The following is a 14,955-nucleotide window of genomic DNA, read 5'->3' as shown; positions in this document are numbered from 1 at the left end:
TAAATCCACTACAAGAAAACAGTGTAGTTACAGTCACAATATAAGACTGATTTGTGTACCAGTTACAAAATTTTTTGTGTCACTATCCAGGCATGCTTAGCTAAACCCACTTTTTGCTCTAATTACATAAGAAATTAAACTTCACATAGAACGAGATGCCATTTTGCAGACATTATTTATCACATAACTTAACCACTTTGTTAGTTTTTCAGTGCCCCAATGGTTCCTGGAAGAGTTGGCATTATTTCGAATTGCAAAATAAAAATATTAACCTTAACTATACATTTGACAACACCGCAAATTATACTTAGCATGGAGAATTATCTGATGACAGACAACTAAATATTAGTTTCCATCATCAAAAACAGTATGTGTGTGAAATTTGTTCCAAAATGGATTTTCGTAACAATTTTGCAACGCTTTATTATATAAAGAGGCTTTGTACTTCCCTTTGCTATTGTATATGTAGCATAGGAATACAAATAACATTCTTACAGTTTTGATACAGTTATGCACTGGACAGCTGTTTTGGAGTGAGATGTATGGTAAATAATATATCACACTTACTGAAGTTGTCATCTGTAATCTCTTTTCTATTGGTTGTTGTGATAACAAAGTTATCTTCAGAAGAAATGCAGAGTGCCTACAAAATTGTAAAAAAAGTCAGTTATAAAAATCAGCTGTTACATAAAGTGAAGGATAGATAAAGAGAAGGAAAAATTAAAAAGTACTCGTCTCCTTTCCATTCATTTTGTCATTAACCAATGAACAATGATCAAATATGTAATATTTTGCCCTTAACATTACCTTTAGGAATTGACAGAATACAATCTAATTCCAAGAGGTTTTTTTCACTTGCCGTTACATCTTTGCAGAATGCTCTGGTACAAGAAGTTTCCCTTACATGATTTAAGCACCGTCAATTAGAAGCTGTGCAAGGCTTTGCACAAGGAGACACTATCTTGTAGGTAATCTTAGAGACTGACACATGAAATATGAATAACTGTAATTTAAACTGCATAGCTACAAATATTAATGATCATGAAATAACCCATGGCTAGTATCTGACTACAATATCCAACCAAAGGGAATTACACATCAGTTAGAATGGTATTTCTTTTACTTTTCCTAAAATAGCATCTTCATTCAAAATGGCCATTCGTTCTCCCATTATAATAAATAAAATAAAGAATAAAAATCAGTTTTTCATAACACAAAATTTTGAATATTGCAGTCAAGTTCCATCTAACTTTTCTCCTTTCCACGTTTAACAATACATTTTTGGTATTATAATATGCCTGACATACCTCTGACAACCTTCATTACCTCTTAACTATATCAATCTCTGCTATAGCTTTCTTCAAAACTTTTACCCATTAGTTTGACCAAATGTATGCTTTTCTTTGATATGGTAATTTCTGTATTTTCTATACTTCTAATAGATACAAACATCTTATTTGCCACTTCAAAATGATACTGCACACCTAGTAAATATCTTAATTTAACTATTCATTAGGATGCCAAACACTTCCCACAACCCTCACAGGAACCTGTAAACTGAATACCAATTAGCATATAAGTTTAGCAAAAATAGATTAAACATGCACTAATTTATTATACGGAGTGTGGATATCAACCCTTATATTTAGGTTGCCTAACCTTTTCTATTAGAACTCATTCTTTCCCTGAGAAGCTCCAACATCTCCATTGTTTGCAACAAATTTGGAAGAGGCTACAAAAATGCATTTTCTTTGTCCCAGGAAATTCCTTTCAAGTTTGATAGTTGTAAACTATTAAATGTCACCATTTCCCTTATGTTGCTTGCATTTCTGAGGAAAATCTTGCCAGCATACCAAAATAAATACTCTAAAGAGCCAGATCAATGCCACTGACAAAGAAGCAGCAGCATCACAGCACAGGAGAGCACCTGGGTGATGCCAGAACAGCTAGAGCAGTGGGGCAGGTGCTTCAAAATGCCAAACTGTTTCATTATAACAGACTGAAGACACTGACCTAGAAAAGATGTTGCAGTCGGTAAGGATTGGCGGGTTCTAGAACCCAGGATTGCGGGCTCCTGGGCAATTAACACCTCCACTGAGGAACTGGGTGGAGTAACATCCAACAATTACTGGACAGTTAGGTAGTGCAGGAAGTACCAACCAAAGACACCAGAACAACAGAACCCTGTGGCTGCCTGATTGGTCCACACCAATTATTTAAACCAGGAAACTGGCCTAGTGAGTCCCCTCAGCAACAATGAAGACTCATGCCCGCTATCACTACAGACCTTGCCTTTGACCCAGTCTTGGACACCTGCCTTTGACTCCACCTCACCTGGCTTACTAACTAGTCCTGACTCCTGCCTTCAATTCCAGCTCAGCTTGACCTTAGTACCAGTCTCTTGGCTTGACTTGGCAACCTGTCCCAACTCCTGAATTCAATCCCACCCCGGCAGACACCACTGGGCCAGCTGCTTATGCCCCTGCCATTACAATAATCACCATCACAAGAGAAACATGTGTGAACAGCTTTGAAGGACAAGATCATGCCATTCTGAATTAAATTTGAGAAGATTATTCTACGCATAAGGAGCAGCACAGAAGGAAGCACGGAAGTGCTTGTAGGAAAAACAGAAAAATGGACAATGAAGCTTGGCACTGATTGCAGAGCAGAGAGCATGGTGAACAATGATAAAGTTCAGTGGAGATAAACTATGAAAGGCCTTCAAAAGACAAGCAGATTTTATTTGATATAATGGAGAAGGTGAAAGGACAGGGATGAGACAGGCAAATCAACTGGCCAAAATGATGATCTTAGCTGTAGCATTTTGGACAGATGTGAGGGGGCAAGATGTATGGCAGAAGAACCAGAGAGAAGCTGCATTACGCAAAGGAGGGGGGATAACAGATTGGACAAGAATTTTGGCAATGTAGACAGAAAGAATGATTATTTAACCTACTGTAACTGCAATTCTTTGAGATTTTGTAGTCACTGTGGATCTCATGGTTAAGTGTACATGGGACTCACGTGAACAAGGTCAGAATCTTTTGCATAGCAGTGTCCTCTGTGGCCACACATGTACCTTGTGCCGCCTCAAGCTCTCATGCAAAGCCATAAAGGGCAGAGCCGCTACAACATTCCACCATTCCCTCACAGTTTGAAGCCTGTAGTAGCTGGGAACCCCAAAAAAACAGGAACAGAGGCCAGGTCATAGTAGCCACACTGACAACATTTTGAAGAATCAGTTACTGTAGATAGGCAACTGTTCTTGATTCTTCAAATAAGTGTCAGTATAGATCTCTGTGCAGATGACTGGCAAGCAGTATCCTCTTAGGTGGTGGGAATAAGAAGTAGCAGCTGCATCAGTTGAAGCATTATGTATTGTACTTAGCTGCCACAGCTGATGCCAAGTTTGTGAGAGCAGTACTACAATCACTGTACAAGTCTCAGAAAAACACACGTTTCTGACACAGGCGAAGAATATCACTTGAACTCTGGTGGAGTGAGCCTTGAAGTCTGGCAGGTATACCAGCACACTGTGTTACCCATTTTGATATCCTCTGTAAGGAAATGGCTTGACTTTAGAAAACACAGCCATGACTCTAAATAGTCTGATTGATTTGGTTCCATCAGTGTAGTAAAGCAAAGTCTAGTGTGTGTCTCTTTTCTCCTGATGCAGAGTGTGGCTCAGGGAGAACTTATGAAGACCGGCAGTTTGATCAACTGATTTAGATGAAAAATTCTCAGATCACCTTACAAATAAACAGGTGCAGTTGCAGCACCATCTTATTCTTATGGAATGTTGTATAGATGTGGTTCAGATATAAATGGCTAAAGCTCACTGACTATTCCTGGCTGAAGTAATAACCATTAGAAAGACTGTCTGGAGTGAGATGGTGCAGGGAGCAACCTGACAGAGGTTCAAATGGAGGCTTCACAAGTCTCAGATGAGCCTGACTGAGGTCCTAGGCAGCAGCTGGTTCTTTGACTGGTGAGTGTGTAATAGTCACTTGAGAAACTTGATATCTTGGAATGAGTAAAGACCCAAGCACGACTCTATAGGCAGGTGGCACGCTAAAATCACCAAAAGGTGGGACTTTAATAGATCCGAACAAAAGGCCTACCTATTTTAAGTGCAATAAGTAGTTGAAGGTCTGTGGGAATGGGTCCAGACCATGTTGGACTGCCAATATTGAGGAACTTTTCCTTTTAGACAAATACATTCTTCTAGTAGATGCTTTCCTGCTCTGTGTTAGTATTTCCTAGAGCTGTAGCAAGAAGTCTTTGTCTATAGTATTTCACCAGCCAATCAACAGCCATACCCTCAGTTGCAATGACTTCAGGCCTGGTATATCTGGCCATGGTATTGTAAGATCAGGTCCAAGAAATCTGGGAGTTGGATTGGAGGTAGGATGGACATTTGTAATAGTCTGTCAGGCGAAACAGCCTTGGCCCATATCAAACTATGACAATGATAATGGCTTTGTCTCCTTTGATTTTGGAAAGGACCCTGGAGGTCAAGGGAATCGATGGAAAGGCATACAAGAGGGCTTTTTCCTGTTTGTAATAGGCTCTCATGAGAAGGAAGGTGTTTGGTAACAACCCTGGAGTTACCTCCTCTCTGGAACAAAAATTCTAGCACTTGGAATTGACATTGATGGGGAACAGCTCTATCATCAGGGTCCTCCAACAAAGGAATATCATCTCTATGATAGACGTCCACAACAACCACTTGTGAGTGGTGACCAGCTGTCTGATCAGGATGTCTGCCAGTTTGTTGCTGACACCTGGGAGATGAAGAGCCATTATGTTATCAACTGTTGGTGGTATGTCCAGGGCCCAATAGCTTCCAGGCAGAGGGGAGAGGAGCATGTGGCTCTTTGCTTGTTTATACGGTGCATCACAAGGTGTTATGTAACAAGATATGCTGTGGGAAGTTTTGCAGAACAAGTAGGAAGACTATGCAGGAGGATGTTAATACGGAACTCCATATCCTCTAGGGACTATGTCCCCATATTTGAAGGTAGCCCAGGTGGTCTTGCTAACCTGTATCAGACACATCAGTGATTACAGTCTTATTCAGAGAATGGTACCTCTCCATGCATGTTTACAGGTTCTCTCTACCACCTGTGACTGCTCTAACTCTGGCTCAGATTGAAGTCTGGCAACTGGCACCATGTACCTGCATGCAGACATATGGCCTAGCAGCCCCAGATACAAGCATACCATCATAGGCATGTTTTCTTCTAACCCATGCACCAGTGTTTGCATGGACAGGAACCTGTCTTCAGGGAGGCATGCTCTCACTGAACCAAAGTCAATCAGAGCTCCTATGAACTCTATGGTCTGTGGTGACCTGGAGAGCTAGAATGATGGAGGAAAGTGTTACCACCTTGAATCTGAGGTGGCATATATATTTGTTCAGTCTCCTCAGGTCTAAGGTAGGTCAAAGACCTTCTTTTCTTATTTGGAATAAGGAAGTACAGGGAGAAGATTCCGCCCCTTTATTCTCACATTCTCTTCTACTGATCCCAGACAAAGCAATTAGTCCACTTCTGTTTGTAACAGACTCTCATTAGAAGAGTCCCTGGAAAGAGGATGGTAGTGAATGGATTTGTATAGGACAGACTTGGGCAGTGATAACTAATACCGATTTGTCAGCTGTAATAGCTGCCCAGGCCTGGTAGAATGGTAGCAGATGGTTCCAGAAGGTTGGTGTAGACTTCAGATTAGCACAGTTGTGGCTCTTGACATTCTTGTTAAACCTACTGCCTCAGAGGGAGCTGGGATGGTCAAGGAGGCAGAAGAGGGACATCCCCTGGAATACTAGGTTTCTTCTGTTGCTGATATTCAGTCTGTCAGTCCTGGAAGCAAGGTGTACTCTGCCTTTGTTTGGGTTGATATCTGTAAGGCTTTCTGTAGGGAGCCAGCAGATAAATCTCCAGGGACTTTAATATAGCCCTTGTGGGATTCAAGAGAGTTTAGGCCAAGTCCATCAGGACCTGTACTACCTTACCCTTCAGGACAGCAAGAAAGCCTGGCAGGCCAGCCAAACCGCTTTGAGCTCCCTGACGTTGATTATGGAGGGCCAGATCGTCCCACAACCAGCAGCCCTGCATGCTGCTGGCCCAAGTGTGCTTGCCAGCCCACATCTGAAGCATCAGAGACCAGGGTCACTGACGGCGTTGGGGCCACAAAGGGAGCTCCCTCCAACACCAACCCAGAGTCCAACCACCAATCCAGGGATGACCAGATGTGATCCAACACCCAGCTTACCCGGTCTAGGTCGTGCCTGTTGAGAATGTATACCGATGCCAGCCACACTTGCAGAAGCCAGAGATGGAGCCAAGCGTGACAGACCACATATGTACATGTGGCCCAACAACCAGTCAGGTGCGAGCCGTGGTGAGCGGGTCGTTCTTCACATGGAAGATCAGGTCTGACGTGGCCTGAAAACGTGCCTCCTGAAGGAAGGCTCTGGCTCGCATGGAGTCGAGGACCGCTCCAATGAACTCTATCCATTGCACTGTCCTTAAGGTGGACTTTTTTTGTTGTTTATCATCACGCGCAGGTCGCAACAGATGGAGATCACCAGATTGATGCTCCTCTGCACTAATTCTGGAAATCTGCCCTTGATGAGCCAATCATCAAGATACGGGAAGCCCTGGACCCCTTGATGTCTCAGGTTAGGGGCCACTGGCACCAGACATTTTGTGCATAACTTTTGGGGCCAAAGGGCAGTGCTGTGAACTGGAAATGGCGTCCGCCCATTATGAAAGGGAGAAACCGTTTGTGACCTTGAAATATGGAAATAAACATCCCACAAGTCAAGGGCGGAGTACCAGTTTCCTGGATCCAGGAAGGGGATGATGGAGGCCAGGGAGACCAAGCAAAAATTCAACTTCTTGAGAGACTTGTTGAGGCGTCGTAGGTCTAAAATAGGGCTGAGGCCCCCTTTTGCTTTCAGGATTAGGAAGTAGCAGGAGTAGAACCCTTTTCCTTCCATGTCCCCAGGGACCTCCTCTACCGCCCACAGGTGCAGTAGGTTCTCAACCTTCTGAATGAGATGTTGCTCATGACAATGGTCCCTGAAGAGGGATGGGGAAAAGGGTGGGTGGGAGAGAGGGGCGGCCGACAATTGCAGAGTATAGCCCCGAGATACTCTCTCTAGCACCCAGCAGCTCGAGATGACCCACGACCAGGCTGAACGGTAGGGACGGAGATGGCTGAGGAAAGAATCAGGTGGATCCAGGGAGATGACTGGGGTGTTGCTCTCGAATTCACCTTCAAAATGAGCGCTTCTGGCCCCCTGGATGCTTTGCCAGACTGGGTGGGCTGTGCTGGTGAGCGGCAGGAGGAAGGGCGGTGATGACTATCCCTTCTCCTTGCAGACCCCTGTCGAGGCTGGCGGCGGGGGTGACCGGAACTGCTTCCTTGCAGACTGCAGCGTATGCATACCCAGCAAGCGAAGAGTGGCCCGAGTGTCTTTCAACCCATGCAGCCTCGCGCCCATCTGCTCCACAAAGAGTCAATTCCCACCAAATGGGAGATCCTGGATTGAGGTCTGCATTTCTTGGGAGAGGCCAGCAGTTTGAAGCCTGGAGCTGCGCTTCCAATGAGCCCCAAACTAGCATATAAAACGGAGTTCACCACATGCTCGAGAGAGTTGACTGAACCCAACACAAGAAGCTGACGAATCCTAAATGCAACCAACACCTGGACTATCCATGTGGAAAGGACCCTCCTCCATCTCAGCGTTAAGAGGATAAGAAGAATTGGTAAGATTTCATTTCAGAGATTGTATTTCCCTTTCTATTCTTTAATATAAATATCTGTAGGTCATCTTACTGAGTCTACACTCTCTAGCAAGACCTAAAGTAACCATATTTTAGATTATAAATCCAAGACAACTGGCCTCAAGAGAGATTGAAAAGAATTGTTTTAAGCAACTGCTTTTAATATTCTAGACTTGTCCCTTTTGAACCAATCTCGTCAAAGAGAAGTAACCACAATCTTCAAAGTGCCTTAAAGACAAGTGCACCCTTGGAAGTGTGATAAACAGGTACTAAAGAATTGTTGATCATAAGTAAAAGTAATAAGAAATTTGCACTGTTCTTTGCTATAACTGCTGAGCCTTAACTCTAGCCTGTATTCCATGTGTAGTCAACACATCTGGTTGTGTCCACATTTGAGTGGTAAATTCCTGACTATATACTGAAGTGGTTCTGGGTGAATTAATAAATTTTTGGCTGGTGAAGAATAAGCAAGTGGCCTGGTTTGAGAAATACTGCCCAAGTTAAAAGTTGACCGGAAAAAACCCCAACATGAAACTAGTGGGTTAACACTCCTCAGACTCAATAAAAACGGGTTATCCCATTGGGATTCTATCATATATTGGCAAACCTAGTTAGTCTGAAGCTTTAAAATCTAACTGGCATCCAGCAAAATTCATAAATTGACTCCCTTTCATGCTTACACCACTCCCACACTGGTTGCACTCTGAACAGAGGCTCCTTGATAACCTCATTGGGGTCATTCTCTGATGGCAGAAGAAAGGGATCATCGCTTCATACCAACAAGAAGGAATAAGTCAGGATGGTATGGAGGAATATATTCCTCATAGAAGAGTGGCGCTGGTACTGGATCGGATGTCTCTTCAATACTGGGAATATCTCCAGGGTGATACTGATGCCTCCAGCATACTTGAGGTTGTTGCTCAACTCCATTGTTGACACTGGTTACAGGTTTGGTGCTAAGTCTCTCATTCTGCCCTTTTAGGAACTTTGTCCTCAGAGCTGTGTCTTGCATCTTCCATCTGAGAACATCCCTTGGTCTTGGAAACAAGCTTATGCCTGGACGAGCTGTGCAAGTCAGCATCCTATTTGAGTGGGCGAAGATGCCAGCTTTGCTGCCTAAGTTGGGGAAAGTTGTATAGGAGCCAAGCCGTTGGTCCTGGTACTACTGGTGCTAATGCACTCAATGCTGAGACTGTCAGCACTGAAATCTTATGCATTGGGGACTTCTCCAACATGTTGAGGAGGTTGGTGTTGATGCTATTGATGCCAACTCTGCTGATGTCCTTTTTACGTTATTTTCATTGCCTTATCCCAGAATAAGAAAAATGATTGAGGGAGCACTAGCTGATGCTGGTACATCTGGCCTCACTCTGATCAGAACAGTCATCCCTCAGGATCCAAGTGACCTGCATGGACTGCTCAAGTAAATATAGATTGAGCTGTGCACCCCAGAACTTGCAGGTCCTGGCGAAGAAGAGCTTGCACACAAAGTACTTATCTAGGAGGCCTTCTCTCCTAGGCAGAAGAGACATTGGTTGTGTCCACCCTTCAAAAGGATCAGTCAGTCGTATGACAGGCAGGGTTTGAACCTTGGGGCGTGGCAGTTGATGCTAAGAGCCTTGACCTGCCATAAATAGGGGATGTACTGGATGACAGGTGAGTCAATCATCTCTTGCTATTTTTTAAAGGAACGTGTTTTTTCTCTAAAGTGTGAAAACAGAATTCTTCACCAAATGGGTTGAAAAGAACTGGTTTAAGGGATCAGAACAGAGTACCAGGCTAGACACTTGCTGGATTCCATCTTGCTGTCACAGTTAAGAGGCACATGAGGTAGGAGAACGGCCCCTCAGCCTTTCATGCCCTCACATGGGAGCATGAGAAGGCACAGTACGCATACATGACCATGAAGAACACTGCTATTCAAAAGAAATCCAGTCTTGTGCACATGAACACCTACAGTGGGACCCACACTTGACACATACTTAAAGAAAGAGTGGATCTTATAAATATTGGTCATGACCAACATTAGAGCTAGTTGGAACATTTCTGACAAAAAGTATCAAAACATTTTGGTTTCAACTAAGACTTCATCAAAATGTTTTGGGTTTTTTTGGGTCGGGGAAGATAAAGAGACCCTCACATTATAGCCTAGTGGTTAGAGCACTGGCCTGAGACGTAGGATACTCAAATTCAAGTCCCTGCTCTGCAAGAATCAAAGTGATCTAGTGAGAAGAACTCTGCTTTGAATCAGGCAGGACTTGAACCTGGGTCTCCCATGTACCAGGTCACTCCCCTAACCACCAAGCTATACATACATCAATCATTCAGGCATTCGGATATCTCTTCTCAAATTGACATTTTCTGCACAATTCCATTTTCACAAAAACTGTTGAAAGGGTTTTTTTTCATTCCAAAGCAGAACACACACACATTTTTCAATCTCAAATGTTGCAGCAAATCAGAATTGTCATCTTCCTGTTAGTCCTAACAATACCACTACCAGTTCTCATCTTCTCCTTGTCTTTTGGCTTCTCTCTTTTTGTTCAGCCACTGAAACCTGATGGCAACAGAATTTCTTTAGAAAGGGCACCTCTGCCCATGCCTCCTAACTGAGACAGAGGTGCAGGTATAGTTCTAGCACCTCTCCTTTACAGGTTATGGGGTCCTTTTCTCTTTGGGGATGTCTATGTGAAATTACTCATACTACAGTAATCTTAATAAATCAACAACAAAAATATTAACAAAGAGAATGAAATAAAATAAATGTTTGCTTAACACACCTAAATTAATCCTTCTCATGACTGAATCTAAATAAGGCACTGGAAACTTCTCTTTTGTCCAGAGATCAATTCTTGCTCTGTGCTCCTTAGATACTTAAGCCATTCCCCCAATTTTCCTAACTAGTTACACACAAACACTCTAGGACTAGGAGAATTACTCATCCTGCAGGAGGCAGCCCAATGAGGGATGATGACTAACAATAGCAAATAATGACCTTTCAAAGGCTGAACAACCTTGCTCAGACACTACCTTACATGGACCACCATAACTGGCTATACCAAGATTCAGACAGGCCTCTTAACTTCTCCAAGCAATTATTTCTTTTACTAAGAAATGACTTATGACCAGATCCCCAGACCTTCCATCACAGTTATGAAGGAAGAAGCAGCAGGATTTGGGTACCGCCTGGATTTATGGGTCCAAAGAGAGAGGCTGTGTCACACAAAATGCCCAGGGGATGATGACTATGTTTTCACACTAGTAGAGGGAGAGGAGTGAGCTTGAGTAGACAATGAATTCAGCTTGAGATTTTAACATCAAAAGGTGAAACCAGGACATCATAAGACGTCTGAAAGATAGGCCAAAATGTGAAATTGGATGGAGTGAGACAGATCAGGATTAGAAAATTAAATTTCATCTGGAGGATCCACTTAGCTAGGTAAGCATTCAATGGCCTGATGTGAGATGCAATTGCCCCATCAATCATTTCCCAGGAGAGAGGGATTTTTTTTGCTGGCTTGTGTTGAACAGCACACCAAAGTTTGACAAACCTAGATGAGTCAGAAACTCTGATTTCTGAACAGCTCTTAGTGTTCAAAGACACATCAGTAACTGCACAAGTCAGCTGAGGTGGGGCAGGATAGTAAACTTCTGCCAATAAAGGGATGCCAGCATCACAACATTGAAATCTGCAAAGACTATGGGAGCAAATAAAACACCAAATGATACGGTGGCATATTAAAAAATACATTTGAGACAGAGCAAGCCATAAATATTTTTGAAACAAAAGAAATATGCAGATAGGCATTCCTTAGGTATCTGAAAGTGAAAGTCTCCTGGTTCTGCTACTGCTGTGACAAACCATATAGCCTAGATCTTGAATTTCTTGCAGACCATAAAAAACTCCAAAATCATATCCTCAACTGACACTCTAGGTCATCTCTGGTCCAACCCAAACAGCCGGTCACGCTCTGAATCTGACGTTTGGATTAGATGTTGATATAGAGCAGTGGTTTCCAAACTGCGGGTCAGCACCACTGACCGGGCCATTAAAAGTCCTGTCGACGGTACCGCCCAGGTAAGGCAGACTAGTCCATACCTGTTCTGATACTGTGCTGCACCCCAGAAGTGGCGAGCAGCAGGTCTGGCTCCTAGGTTGGGGGTTCCCATTGGCTGGGAACCAGCAGCAGCAGCGCAGCCTTCAGAGCCGGGTGATCAGCCAGCAGCCACCACTCTCCACTGTGCCTTCAGAACTGGGCAGGTGGAGAGCGGTGGCTGCTGGCCGGCTGCCCAGCTCTGAAGGCAGTGCCACCAGCAGCAGCACAGAAGTAAGGTTGGCATGGTATTGCCACCCTCACTTCTGCTGCTGGGGCTGCTTTCAGAGCTGGGCACCTGACCAGCAGCCACCACTCTGGCTGCCCAGCTCTGAAGGCAATACAGAAGCAAGGGTAGCAATACCGCCTCCCCCTACAATAGGCTTGCAACCCCCTTTTGGGTCTGGACCCCCAGTCTGAAAAACACTGCGGAAAATCACACATATTTTGCGGTCATAGCAAATTTTGCTGTTTATGCCATTACCAATGTGATTTCTCCATAATTTAAGTAGACCCCTAGGTATAGGAAACAGCAGCAGCAAGATTTAAACACAACTGGGAAGTGAATGGCAAAACAGTGGACAGAATCAAAGATGACAGATATCCACCTCCAGAAGTTTCTAAAATTTAGAAAGCTGCTTCACCAGTCATATTTCCACCCACTCCCATCTCTTCAACAGTCAAGTTAATTCCACTGATTAGCCACAAGGCATTCTCTCAAATAAGAAATGCCTCCACCCATTTCCATTTCATATCTGGGCTTCCAGAGAAATGCTTTCCAAACTTTTTATGTCGTACCCCCCTACCAGTAATGGAATCTGTCCACGCCCCTCCAGGAGTCGTGATCCGGAGAGGGGCAGGGCTGGGTGTCTTTCCCTTCCCACCCCTGTAGAGGCTGGCCCAAACCCTGCCACGTCCCCTGAACGTTCCTCCATACCCTCCGGGGGGGGGGGGGGCACACACAGTTTGGGGACCACTGTTCTAGAGAGTTGTATAACTCATGTTTCCTAAGGGCATAAGGAGCTTCCCTTTTATCTTTCTAGAATAAAGTTTTCCACTCCCAAACTCAAACTTGTTTCTTTCAATAAAAAATGAAATGTGATAGTAACAAATACCGCAAAGTGACATATTCAAAAATGTGGAAAAGACTTGAGATAAAAGCCAGCGAGTACTTTTTCCTCAGAAAGAAAAACAGTCACAGTCCTGATAACGGAGAACTTTTGTTTCCCAGTTACAAGGTTTCTTAATCCAACAAATTCTTCTCTCCCAAGAAAGTATCTGAAATTAAACTTCAACAAAAAACAAAGCAACAAAACCCCACTTTGTAAATGAATTTAAAATTGCAGAGAAACGTAACACATGAATCAATCATTAGAATCATAGAATATCAGGGTAGGAAAGGACCTCAAGAGATCATCTAGTCCAACTCCCTGCTCAAAGAAGGACCAATCCCCAACTAAATCATCCCAGCCAGGGCTTTGTCAAGCCTGACCTTAAAAACCTCAAAGGAAGGAGATTCCACCACCTCCCTAGGTAAGGTGTTCTAGTGCTTCACCACTCTCCTAGTGAAAAAGTTTTTCCTAATATCCAACCTAAAGCTCACGCACTGCAATTTGAGACCATTACTCCTTGTTCTGTCATCTGCTGCTACTGAGAATAGCCTAGATCCATCCTCTTTGGAACCCCCTTTCAGGTAGTTCAAAGCAGCTATCAAATCCCCCCTCAGTCTTCTCTTCCGCAGACTAAACAATCCCAGTTCTCTCAGCCTCCCCTCATAAGTCATGTGTTCCAGTCCCCTAATAATTTTTGTTGCCCTCCGCTGGACGTTTTCCAATTTTTCCACATCCTTCTTGTAGTGTGGGGCCCAAAACTGGACACAATACTCCAGATCAGACTTAACCAATGTTTAATAGAGGAGAACGATCACATCCCTTGACGTGCATCTGATGAAGTGGATTATACCCCATGAAAGCTTATGCCCAAATACATTTGTTAGTCTCTAAGGTGCCACAAGGTCTCCTCTTTGTTTTTACTGATACAGACTAACACAGCCACCACTCTGAAATGTAACACACACGCAGGTTCCCAATATGTAGTCAACCAATGAGTTTCCTCTGCCCAGGAGGCCGCAGCTCACAGTGGTGACCTACAAGGCTACAGCCACCAGGGGCTGAGAATTAACAGCCGAACAACGAGGGCAGCCACTAGCCACTGCAGCCCCGGCCGGCCAAGGGCACTGAGCACAGCGACCCGGTGCTGCTCTTTAGCGCCTCGCCAGGCAGACAGTGGCAATCACCGCGCACCGGGCGCAGTCCCTTCCCCGCAGCCCCCGCTCCCCAGAAAGGGCCGCAGGATCACGTGGGGCAGCGCGGCACGTGCCGGGCTCGGCAGCACCACACCCCCGAGGCTGTCGCGCGCTAAAACGCGCAACGGCCGCTCGGTTTGGGCAGGATCAGGGACTCCAAGCCGGCTGCCTCCACCTCGCCTCGCGCCCGTGCCTCCTCCCTGCCCCCGCAGCGCTCCCAGTGTCCCCCCCCGCACAAGCCGGTCGTAGCAGCCCGGTTCTGCCCGCCCGGGCCCCCGCTACCTGGCACACGGCGCTGCGGAAGCCGCGGTACGTCTCCGCGTCGCAGCTCAGCACTTTCTCCTTGGGGTCCCCCTGCTCCTGGCGCCGGTCGAACAAGAACACGGTCCGGTCCGCGCTGCCGTGCGGCCCTGACAGGCTCGGCTCCGGAGCCCTAGCGCCGCCTCCCGCCGCCGCTGCCATGTTGGGGAGCAGAAAGCAGTAGACGGAAGCTGCCCAGTCACCGTGGCCTTCGCCTGAGCCTGGCTTCAGGCGCGCGGGCTCCCCCGCCTGGCGCGGCTCCCCCAGCGAGCGGAAGCCTCCGCTGGGAAGTGGGCGGGGCTGGAAGGGGGGGTGCACCAGGGAGGGGGTGGGGCCTGCGGAGTGAAGGGGCGGGGCCTAGGGATGGCGCCTACGCCAGGGAAGGGGGAGCCGGAAGTACAATAGCGGAGGGGGCAGGGCTGAGTTAAGGGACTCCGAGCGCGAAACAGAGACGAATCCG

General features: G+C 45.4%; 1 protein-coding gene across 5 annotated transcripts in view; it reads right to left on the bottom strand.

Annotated features, from left to right (window-relative positions):
- The window catches only part of SMCHD1 (structural maintenance of chromosomes flexible hinge domain containing 1), a 172,604-nt gene extending 157,863 nt beyond the window's left edge, over nucleotides 1–14,741 (bottom strand). For 3 of the 5 annotated variants that reach the window (XR_013345168.1, XR_013345169.1, XM_077810407.1), the window contains exons 1-2: nucleotides 14,478–14,741; nucleotides 568–643 (exon numbers count right to left, since the gene is read on the bottom strand). Coding sequence is in view for 3 of the 5 variants with exons in the window: in XM_077810407.1 (XP_077666533.1) it covers nucleotides 568–643; nucleotides 14,478–14,657 (256 nt within the window). In the remaining 2 variants the exon portion in view is untranslated. The remainder of the gene's footprint in view (nucleotides 1–567; nucleotides 644–14,477) is intronic. The other 2 variants (XM_077810404.1, XM_077810405.1) reach the window with 2 other exon arrangements.
- Nucleotides 14,742–14,955: the final 214 nt, after the last annotated feature.

The sequence above is a fragment of the Eretmochelys imbricata genome, chromosome 2, assembly GCF_965152235.1.
Source record: "Eretmochelys imbricata isolate rEreImb1 chromosome 2, rEreImb1.hap1, whole genome shotgun sequence".
Classification (NCBI taxonomy): Eukaryota; Metazoa; Chordata; order Testudines; family Cheloniidae; genus Eretmochelys; species Eretmochelys imbricata.
Note: the sequence above shows the minus strand (reverse complement) of the source record. Positions and strands in the feature narration are given on the sequence as shown.